Source organism: Sebastes umbrosus, chromosome 22, assembly GCF_015220745.1.
Source record: "Sebastes umbrosus isolate fSebUmb1 chromosome 22, fSebUmb1.pri, whole genome shotgun sequence".
Lineage (NCBI taxonomy): Eukaryota > Metazoa > Chordata > Actinopteri > Perciformes > Sebastidae > Sebastes > Sebastes umbrosus.
Window position 1 is genome coordinate 18,426,353 of NC_051290.1, and position 12,135 is coordinate 18,438,487.

The 12,135-nt window shown below is 42.3% G+C and overlaps 1 protein-coding gene across 1 annotated transcript; it reads right to left on the reverse strand.

The window, feature by feature from the left end:
• Positions 1-4,079: 4,079 nt before the first annotated feature.
• On the reverse strand, positions 4,080-11,417 carry LOC119482227 (myozenin-2-like). Its single transcript, XM_037759677.1, has 6 exons — positions 11,254-11,417; positions 10,281-10,371; positions 9,318-9,484; positions 7,570-7,714; positions 5,160-5,343; positions 4,080-4,575 (listed from the first exon to the last, which is right to left on the reverse strand). Exons 2-6 carry the CDS (start codon positions 10,360-10,362, stop codon positions 4,350-4,352), a joined length of 804 nt encoding a protein of 267 aa, XP_037615605.1. The 5' UTR covers positions 10,363-10,371; positions 11,254-11,417; the 3' UTR covers positions 4,080-4,349.
• Between the last annotated feature and the right edge of the window lie 718 nt (positions 11,418-12,135).

The following is a 12,135-nucleotide window of genomic DNA, read 5'->3' on the forward strand; positions in this document are numbered from 1 at the left end:
TCAGGTGGTATCTCCGGGTCGCCAGTTAGTGTGGAAAACAACGGATAAATGGTTGAGATTGACGGTAACTGCCTGGCAACGACTTGAGGTGAAGTAAATGCAATGGAACGGGGGAGGGAGAATACGACATCTAGTGGCTGAATTTTATCTATAGCACCTTTAACCTCTCTGCACTCAGAGGTGTTTATTTGCACCAAGAGGTCAGAGATTCATTCTGGCATTCAACTAAATACTCCCGACAAATTTACACGGACAAACAAGCACACATCGTTGATGGATAAACGTGCACATACGCAGCCATCCCCCATCTCACGCCCCGCTGACACCTTGATGGATTGAACAATTTCTCAGAGCGAAACATAGTTCGACCCATTGCGTCATTTCAGGAGTGGAATGTGTGCCCCCGTCACCCTTCACCTCACCTCACCGGCAACCCGGCACCGCCCTACTGACCCCTGGGATGCTTTATTTTCACTCATATTTTTAGATATCCCATTGGGCTTTGCACCTTACTGCGAGTGTGACCACCTGCTGCGCACATCCATCAGGCTGTGGTGCAAATCCACTGTGCCATCAGATGAGTAAGACAGGAACTAAAATGTTGACACTGCACCATTAGCTGTGCTTTTCAGCCATTTTTGGATTTTCATGTCGGGAGGTCACTTTAACACAATATTACAAGGTTAATCCCAGATTTCCAACATGTCTGGTGGAAGATTTGAGCATAAACTCCACATAAAGTGTGTCTGTATGCTAAAACCTTTGAGAGAACCATATGTCTCCCTCTACTGCTCGGTGCCCTTGCGGTTTATACTTCACAACACTTTTGTTTTCTCACCCGACCCGAGCATACTCAAAAGAAAAGCTCCTGGGATATTGGTTGGTCATGTGGCACAACAACCTTTTAGCAGTTGTCTGTGTCAGCAGCAGCAGCAGCATGCTGCACACTCAGTGCTCGGTGCTGTGTGTGCAGATGGAAAACCCGAGGGACTTTAGCTTTAACACATGACAGTGAATGCAACAGCAGCAGAGTCCATTGTTAACTGCTGATAAAGATGCTGAAGGCCAGCTGCTCGGTTATAGACTGAGCTGGGTCAAAGAGTATACAACACATAAGATGAATGATGGAATTAAATAAAACTTGACTTTGTCTCTTTCACTTCTTGCACCTGTTGAACACAAAAACATGTTCCGATCTTATCGGGTTTCTTGTTGCATAACAAGTGGTCACTCCAGTCTTAGATTCCTATCAGGTATTGTGTGCTGTTTCTCTGAAAGCACTTTCTCAAAAGGATTGCCCTGCATCTGAGCTTTGATGCTCTTATCCACAGCGATTTAAGACGACTAAGCACGACAGGTTTAGTCTCTTGCTCAAGGACGCTACAAGCTTGCAAATAACTTCAACCTTTCTGTGTGGGACAGTCACTCCAACAACTGGGCCACCCTATTATAATGCCGTATTCAGTCCCTGCCGTGCCATCTCATGCCAAAGCCAACACGCCCGGGAAACTGGTTGCAGCTCATAATCGAATCGTCTGGCTCCCCAACCCTCGGCGTACGCTCACAGCCCCTGCCAATAATATTTCCGTTGCTGCATTTTGATAATGGCTACAATCAAAGTTCAAAGAGAGTTCATGCCCGCCCTTGATAAACACTGCTCAATATTTACTGTGGTACTTGGCAGAGCTATAGTGGCGCTGTCGGATGCTGGTTGGTTGGTGCGCTGCTGCTGCACACACCGTTCTCCTGAAGAGGCCGGCAGGAGGAATTCAGTAGGACTGAAAAAGGGAGAGGCACCGGGAGCTGCACATACCAAAGGGTCTCCGACAGAGGCGAGGAATGCTGATGCTGGACTTAGAGTCACATGGGAAATCTGACAGACATTTACTAATTCAAAATAAAGAAAGATGTCAATAACTTTTTAAACACATCCCTTTATCAGACTGGTCAAACCTACCCTTACCAAAAAGTTTATTCAAGTGTGCTATTAGTACACATCTTTCAAACTTAAAATAAGAGAGTACGTTCTCAGTTTACGCTTTATGTACTTATCAGAGTTATACTTAACATAATTATACTTAACATAATTATACCTAAGTATACTTGGCTTATACTGACACGTATACACAGTCTAAGTATACTTGTCAGTCTAAGTATACTTGGTTTATACTGACAAGTATACACAGTCTAAGTATACTTGTCTTATACTGACAAGTTTACACAAAAGTCTAAGTATACTTGTATTATACTGACAAGTATACAGAAAAGTCTAAGTATACCTGGCTTATATTGACAAGTATACAGAAAAGTCTAAGTATACTTGTCTTATACTGACCAGTGTACATACAAGTCTAAGTATACTTGTCTTATACTGACAAGTATACAGAAAAGTCTATGTATACTCGGCTTATACTGATAAGGATACACAAATGTCTAAGTATATTTGGCTTATGCTTAATTTTCGATAGAGTAGCCTATTAGAGTGTGTGAGAGTTTGTAAACATGTGCTTTGACATGAATTTACTTCAATTCATCAACTATTTTAAAAAATATATATAAATATTTTTATTTTAATCTCATCACAAAACATCAAGTCAAAAATCAAAAGGAGCAAGTCTCTTTATGTAATGCATAAATCATTGGATAAGTACTATAAGTTAAATATATATAAGTATATTTCACTTCATAGTATAGTTGCAGTACAAAATAAAACTTAGATGTAAACTAGTTGTGTACTCAAAGTTTGCTATTCTTACACTTAAAAGTATGCTTAAAAGTATACTTTTATAAATTAAAAAGTGGGGAATGTTGAAGTAGTTCACTTACAGGTATACTGCTCGTACACTGATATCAGCATACTGACTGAGAACAACAAGCCCAATTCATTACAGGAACACACTGTTTCCCTACGTCGTCCATCACATGGAATGCAAATCAGGCCCATAGCTTTCTTATCTGACATCAAAGCTCAGTCATGTGTCACTACGCCATGTTATCTAACACACAACACACTGCTACAGTGATTGACAGCTACACCTACAGTGAGATCTGACCCCTACTGATTTACGGCTCATCCTAACCGACCTCCAGACTGCCCATCATTGTGTTCTTGTGATTGTACATTTTACACTAAACCTACAGATACAAGAAGCAACGTAACCCTCTAAAAGTTCAAAGCACTTTTAAAGAGGTGGTCATAGGTGAAGCGAGTGGATATATGCTCTTTTCTGGCTTTAACCTTGGACTCAAATGGTCCGTGATTACACAGGAAAATAATGTAAACGGAAAAGTAAAAGAGGTGGAAAAGGGCTGTGAAATATTTGACCTTCTCCACTGCCTCAGGTTTTCTTCAGCTATTCAAATATCACAGTCGTAAATGTGCAAAGGTGTTCAAGACAGTAAAGAGACACATTAGTATTATAAATTGCTGTTATATTTCTTGCACAAGTACATACAATTAATAGAGCATAAGTACTAAAAAATTTGAAATTCAGGACAAGGCTTTGCTCTTCTTTTAGCTGAATACACACGCTGTAATTCACTGTACACAGCTCTTGTAAAACCTGCTGCTAACTTTTAATCAGTCAAGTCTGTTTGCTTAAGCCTGTTATGTCTGCGATAAATTCCTAAGTGCTGTAGTAATAAACAGACAGGCAGATAAGAAAGCAGGCACAGCTCATCAAGCAGCCCTCCCATCAATCCCACTCCTCCGACTGGGCATAGCCAAAAGGTGAGAGACACATCCGTCAAGCCGCTCACGTCAGTGAAGCAGATTTGATTTGTCAGCCAGTGTAACCTTGAGGCGTGTTACAGTGGCTCACATGTATCTTTGGTCTCTCGCACGACGCGAGAAGTGATGGGTTTGCATACGACTATAACGCACACGGGCGCAGCATCATTCACTCAAGTGATCCTTCAGTGTAGCTCAGACCGACGCACTGTGAAATTATTACCTGGGGGCATGTTGTGGAATATGTTACACATTTACGTCATAAAACAGAAGCAACGCAAAAGTGTGTATCATTTTGACAACAGAAAATGAAATTCAAGCATGAAAAATAAAAAAAATGATGTTCAACTTGTTGCATTCTACACCATTTTATTGAGCAAGATAAAATACTCTTATGCACATTAATATACAATAAATTCCATTTATTCCAGTAGCGTCTGCCTACTGTACAGGGTGATCCATTCATTTTTGAGAGCAGTGCAATAGTAAACATCCCTGGAAAACCAAGGGATGCTGCATGCATGGTAACTTGAGCTTCCTCTCACCCTGACTCTGTTCTGACCGAACACGTTACCCTGCCCACCAGCAGACAGCATCTCTGTGTGACCTCATTAGGGGTTCAAAGGTCCTCTGACTCAGGGATGAGCACAGGCTCAAGGGTAACAGCAGGGAGGGGGACTGGATCGCCCGTCGACACCCACCCCAGAGCAGATCTGTTGAAGGAGGGTCGATCTCCCGCCGCGTCCTCTTGGAGCTCAGGGTAGTCGGGGAGAGGTTCCACCTGGAAGGGCATGATGGGAGCAGGTCTGGGTGCCTGGCTGAAGCCACCGAACGGGGTTGCCACCCTGGAGGTGACGGAGTGACAGTGTTTTAACAGCAGTCGTCATGTGCTAATGAGAGGGGCTGCAGTGACATTTGAAGCGATGTAACTAATTAAAGCCAAGCAAAGACTTTGACCGGAGGACATATTCGAAGAGTGAAAAGCACACTTTGGTAGATTGTTGTTAGATGAAGGACAGTACTTGTTTTGCTCACTCAGCATTTGTAATATAATGCTAAAATATCACAATTTTATGAATGAAAAGTTGAATTTATGAGCAATAAAACTCACCCTTGCTCAATTCAATAAACTCAGGGGTTTTGCTGCCACAGCCTTAAGTGTGATTTATGCAGCCATTCATGGAGGTTCCATGTGGCAGGTTTTCGCCGGAATTTGGTGGCAATAGGGGGCCACCTACAGCAGATATTTGCTGGCCACAGGGAAACTTTTTGTGGCAATGAGCCATCGGGCCATGGTTAATGTTGAACCCTGCATAGGCTCACTTTGAATAACAAATCAGTTTACATGTGTCTGCGTCTTTAAAAGGTTCATTTTGTAGACAATTTTATTTTATTTATGACTTGCTGTCCACCTGTAAGGTCGTTTTACCTGTTGAAACTTTTGTACCCCGGTAGGTCTGGTCGGGGCTCCGGCTCGGACATGTGGGTGTTGAGAATGTCAGCCAAGGCCGGGTCACTGATGATGGCCTGCTCCCAGGGTGAGTGGTAGGACTTTGGTACAGCTGTACTGTTGAACTTCTCTGGAGGGATGTCTTTCAAAGGACCTCCGTACCCTGGGTGGGTTCACAACACAGACAGTGATTGAAAATAGGGCAATTTTACTCAATTCTGGAGTCAGGTTTGGGTATTTCCCCACACATGGTTAGTAATGAAGTGAAATTTATGAGCCAATTTCAAAGTTTTTTATTTCTTAGCAACAAAGCAACAAAGAAACATGCTGTCCAAAAGGGGAATATCATTCCCTTTGATTTCTTTTCCTATAAAAACGATTACAGACCAGTCAGCTGGTCATGAGTAAATTTGAATAGGAGTGCCTGCAGTCTGCTGATGTCTCATCATATGATTTCTTGGTAGTGACGTTAAAAATGTACTTCTTGCTGCCATTTGGAGTTGCTTTTTTTTCAAGTATTACGTGAAATTTAAGCAACCTTTTGAGGTTGAGATGAGAAGATGAGTCAGGAAAAAACAAAAATTATTATATATACACAGTATATATACACTATATATCAATACATATTTTGTTATTAATATATAACTTATTAATATCAGTGAGTGTGCAACATTTCAATACCTCCCACTGGTTTTGCTTTAGCCCTTTATTCCTTGTTAAAGTTCACAGCAAAACAAATCAAGGGGCAGCTTCCCTGTAATTCTGTGTGTGTGTGTGTGTGTGTGTGTGTGTGTGTGCGTGTGTGTGTGCGTGTGTGTGCTTGTGTGCATGTATGCCTCCCCGCGTAGTCTATGTGTGTTGATGGGAGAGGCCTATCCAAAGCACTATCCTTCAAACCCAAGCGCTTCACTCAGGGGGGCTTGCAAGCTCAGGCATTACATAACGCGGGGCGTCGTGTCACGTCCTAACCTCTCACAATGAACAATCCCCCTTCCTGAGTTTATGTTTTGCCCTGCGGAGGAAGCAGGAGAGACCAAACAGACCCGTGGGGAGGTTTACAGATTTTTGGGGGGGAATCTATTACAAAACATTGTGTTACAAGATTTTCTGAGGCCATGGAATATTGTTCTTGTGGTTGGCCATTTGGCTGAGTTGATATTTTTGTGGGAAAGGACTGTCACATAGCCGGCTCTATGAACTCTATGAGGAGATGAAAGAGGATCCTGAAAAGCCCTGAAAGGACAGCAGGCTGGCTTTTTGTACAGAAATGTTTTTTATTTCTAGTTTTCTAAACCAAAAAATGGTCCTATAACTAAAGACACATTTGATATTTTTCTGTGCTTTGTTTTGACAAATTCAAATGTGCGTATCTGCCTATTCTTGTCTCATGAAAGCTCTATTAGTATCTAAAGTGTCACTTTAGCCTTGTTAAGACATTATGCAGTACAGGGCCATGGAACATGCACCCCTGGGTGGATGAGTGTGCTATTTTAAGAGTTCCTACCATTTGATACCTAATGCACTCTGGCCTGCTTTCGGCTACAGCTGGAGTGACTTCATTCAGACACTGAAGGTTGGGGTCTGGTCCTGAGCTCTAGAAATAACTCCCCACCCCTGTGCAGACGTACTCGTCCCTAAATCAGTATCGGTTTTGTGTCAACTGGGCAGAATTGAGGGAGGATGTGAGCGTAAACCTGATGGTATCAGTGGCACGAGAGGCAAACAGGAAACACTTCCCGTGGGTAAACTCAACAATTTTTTAAAGAGATGGTCAAAGCTGATTGTATCAAGGAAGGGTAAAAAAAAAAAGAAAAGAAGGTGGAGAGAAACATGGGAATGTGGAGGAGTAAATATGAAACAGGAGTGGGACGAAGATGGAAAGACAGAGAAAGAAAGGAGACAGAATCAAAAATGTGCAATCATATTCCGCCTGCGGCCAGCAGATTCCAGGCGAGAAGAAAATGTTTTCCTACACGATCAAAGCCTGCGTGCGCACAAACAATGGAAAACAGTTGAATCCTTATCAAAACATGGCACATCCAGTGCTTTGTGGAGAGCACATCCACACAGTCTATCCACCAGGAGCAGCGCCATCTCTCACTGTATTTAAAAAAAAGGTTCAGTATGACAAAGTTATACTAAACATGTTAATGAAGCTAAAAGTTTACAGGATATGACAGTGACAAAATCCAGGAATGGGCTTTGTCAGTGAGGATGTAATAAATAGTAAGCATTTCCTTTTGTATTGTTCTGCAGAAATAGAGACTAAGTAAGGTCACTGAGTGGAACAGAGGTCAACTGGTTTGTCGATCCAACCTAGCTACTGTATATCACTGCAATGGTTTTGGGTCCTTGAAATGTATTATTCCTAACTTTCAGTATGACCTACCCGGGGCGATGCTTTCTGCATTTGGCACCATGCTTGTATCTGGTGCATCAGATGGCACAACAGGCGATTGGTCGGCATCCCCGTTGTTCTCGCCGCTGTGGCCGTCCGTGGCGCTCCCATTCTCAGTTTGAGAAAGTGTTGTGCTCTAAAAGAAAGATCCAAGAGGTGAGATGAGCTTTAAAGAAAAGTTTTGTATCTGTTCCGATTGAAATTTCACCAACAGTAGTTGACAAAATAATCTTTAGCTTTTCTGCAGCTTTTGAGCATCTCCTTAGCAGATGGAGTTTTATTAATCATGCATTTACTGAGTTGTTGTTTGATTGAAAGCTCCAGAACAGCTATTAAATGGACCTTATGGTGAGATTTTTTTATCAGCAAATTCCTATCTCATGGCACATTAGAATATTTTTTGACAGCAAGCAAAAATAATCATCTATATTTTAAACTTTTCTGACATATTTAAATGAATGAATTAACATAAAGTGATTTGCATGCACAGTAAATCAGTGGCATAGTAGCTTTGCTGATTCTTATTGAAACCTAATTCCCCACTTTTCAATGCTGCTATTTTTCATGTGGACAAACCTCGTTTTTGCATGTTTTCCAACACCAACAAGAGGCAGAGAAACTGTCTGTGTGTCCACTGTTCCTCAACAAGAAACATTGCTTTGTGGGCTGGGACAAAATGTACTCCGCAGCCCAGCTTTCATCCCTCCGAAAGATATTTATGATGATTTACTCCAGGACTTCCTCAGGAAATGTTGACAACTTGAAACAAAATCCCTCCGTCGCCCCGAGCGATAAACAAACCAGAGATATGCGCGTTCTTCTCACTTCAAAAGATGAGGCTAAAAACTTCCCTGGAGCACAATAATTATTATATCTGTGAACTTCATGAGGGCAGTAAGCACACAAGGCCACCACACAACCAAATGAAAGAGGATGTAACTAGTGCTGCTAATTAATTATATGTAACAAAGAGAAACTAAGTTAGTTTATCTTCATTCAATTTTACTGAGAGCTTTGGTACATAAATTGCTTTATGTGTGACCAGGTCACGCTCAAGATAAGCACTGCTGGGAAAAGAAAATGCTGACTTGGCACACTGCCCATCCATACACAAAAGGACATTAATAAAGCCACTTATGACCGGCTGGAAGACTTTCATAACTACTATTCGGTGCCACTCCATGTCTGTGTAGCACGAGTCAAACACTTCAAGTGCTTAATCTTTTCCACATATACTTTGTCAGGATGTAAGGTATTGTGCGAATGTTTTTCGAGCGATGGAGGGATAGGGTTGTGGGGAAAATGGATGACTGTGCTAGACGAAAACACGCTCTGGCGGTGTGACTGTGTTGCAATAACCGCTTCATCAAAGTGTGTTTTAATAGTGTTCTAATAATCCACATACATTGTACATTTATGTGTATTTTTAAAGACCTGACATTTATGAAAATACAATTATTCGCTTTCTTGCTGAGAATTAACAGAGCCACGCTAGCTATTCCCCCCTGCTCCCAGTCTTTATGCTAAGCTAGGCTAATTAACCATCTCCTCCTAGTGTGAGTGCTATTGATCTTCTCATCTAACTCTTGGCAAGAAAAAGATTCTGTGTATTTCCCCCCCAAAAACCTAACTACTCCTGTAATTTAGACAGAATTGACTTGATAAGATGATTTTTTTCCCCCTGTGCATGTATTGTAGATATTCATTCACGTGATTATTGCATCACAGTTTCCGCTTACATTAAGCTGCTGGTTGTTTTGATTCTGGATGCTCTCAAACGTGTATTTTTCTGAGCGTCTCTGGCCTATTTTGAAGAGACGGGAGCCCCGGTTTGAGGCGAGAGACAGCTCCTCCAGCATGATGTCCTTAGGCATCTTCATTTTCTTCCCAAGATCCATCTCTACGTCTGGACACAAGGAGACAAACAAAAGACCTTGTCTATACAATATATACTTGCAAATCGATCTGATTTCTGACAAGACAAATCTCTTCTCCTATTTCCTATAGTCCCACCTATCAAACCTCATTGAACACAAATTATATTCACACAGAATTGCTGCAAAAAAAAGCGCTCGGATTGCTGACTTGGTACTCCTGCCAATATGATGAATGAGCAATTATCTTCCCTCGTAATCCACTCATGTCTAGGGCTTGTTTTGTGGTTAGCGCCACGTGCTCGCTACTGCATGCAGATCATGGAGATGTCACAGGCCTATATCCAAGTATGAGGTGCATAATTTGCCAGAATATCTTTCAGCTGTCAGTAGCCCTCAGACCCAGTCACACAGTTGTCCTCGCCCTGAAAATAGCGTGTTCAAAAGGACAACGACAAAGGGATTAGTTACTTTGGCCCATAAAAGTATTCATTTGCTTATTTATAGTCAGGGTCGTAGAAGGGAGGGTTGGCAACTGCTGCACCAGCCAATGGTGGGCTCATACCTCATGACAGTGTCCAGTGCATGTCTGTGTCTGCCAGCGTGAGCCGGCATTTACAGTGAAGTTAATGTCTGAGAATTAAACGTGCACTGTAAGTTGTGGTGTTAAATCCGTGACTATTTGCTAAAAAGAATGTAGGGGGGTGGAAGGAGCAGGATGTGAAGAGAAGGAGAGAAGGTGAGAGGATGCAACAAGAGAAAGAGAGAGAAACCGAGAGGTCAGAGGATTTAGAAAACAAGGAAGTGACGAGGAAATGATACGGTTACCTTCCGGGCCTTGAACCTCCCTGCAGATTGCTGCCGCCTGCATTTTCCTCTCCCCGGTCGTCATGGTGGAGAACTGTGACATGGCTGCACCCTGGGGGAGTCGGGGGTGAGGCGAAAAATCACAGGAGACAAAGCACATCAGTACAACATGTTCAAACGTACAACGAGACACACAAAGGAAGACAAAACGGCTGCATGTTGGCCATCGATCGGCCGACATCGAGCATCCACACCACGCACAAAGACCCACCGAAGCAGACAGAATTTATTGGGGCAGTGAAAAGGGCAAAGTTAGCACATCCCTTTAAATAACCTTGGGCTGCTAAACGCCAAGCACATGCTCTTCAGACATGGCAACCAGCTGTGTCAGGGGGTCCGGGAATCAATATGTTTGAAATTACCCAAGTGGGCTGAAAGGACACAGATAGAGAACATGGTGCTGTCACAGCAAACAGTGAGACAGTTGATGAAATAGCACAGCGGAAAGATTACGCCGAGGTGTCAGTGAACACAACACATGCTTTTCACAAAGTTTCTTAATGGAACAAAGGAGCTTTTCATAGCCAAAGTCTATTCACCATGCAAATCACTTCATCATTTGGAAATCACTGGTTTTGGCTCAGTAGATATAAGGCAAATTTACTTTTAGCTTCAATAAAATCAAATTCCAAATGATATCAGTTGTATACATTTTTAAAAAATGTCTCAAACAAAAACATGTTTTGGGATTTATGCATACTCTCTGCTGTTAAATCAGAATATCCCCCACATAAAAACACCAACCAATAAGACAAAAGGAGATGTATTTATCAAAAACATATTTAAAATGGGACAGTAACATGAGGCAAGCTGTGTGATTGACCGGAAAATCAAGAGGGAGCAAGGGGTAGCGAGAATCATGCTTGATACAAAGAGGAAGTGTCACGTTAGAACTGGACAGCACACCTATGGAGAGGCCCGAGTGATGGCTTACCTGTCCTGAAGGACCCCTCAGGGCGGAGTCTCAACTTGTGCCCGTCTCCTCAGGGTAGGAAGTCAGAAAGGTGAGAGGCGAGAGGGTCAGACTGGGTAGTACGACCCGTGTGGGTGCTCGCGCTCCCCGGTACTGGGCCTGCAGCCTGACTGAGTGACTGAATGAGTGGGTGGGTGGGTGGGTGTCAGCTTGACTGTTGTCATTGGTATTTAGTTCACAAGCGCAGGGGTGGCTAAATTTAGAGCGCTGCCACTACTGCTCGCTTTGCCCTCCATCTAGCTATCTATCTTCCTGCCAGTTACAGTAGCAGGAGGATCGATATCACTGATATCAAACCAGGAGTGCTTGTACTCCAGGGGTTTCTTCTGCACTTGATTAAGAGTGTGTGAACCTTTTTAAAAAATTAGATTAGAAAAAAATGAGCACGCCAGCAGAGAAGTTGAACCAGTTACTGTAGCTACAAATTATGGAGAAATGGATGGAATAGTTAAAAGTGATGGGGGAAATAGTTTAAATGTCCAGCTTCTGCAAATCCAAGTGGTAGTATCTACTGTAGCATGAATGCAAACATAACCAAACCAACCAAGTTAATTTGTATGAAAAAATATTAACTAACATCCAGTTTAAAATTAATTCAAATAGTCACACTTTGGAAAATGATGGGTAGCGTCAATGAAGGGGTAGTACTTGATTCGTCTGCTTTGGGGGTTTGCCTGACAAAAAAGGTTAGGAACCACCAATGTGCTTCATCTGCGGCAAAACAAGGTTGCTACAACTTTAACAACTGACTAATTTGTCTATACAAAGACCGATAATCTGTTGCAATCTCGCAACCTTGCAAATAAACACGAAATGAACAGCGCCTAAGGGTTGAAAACACTT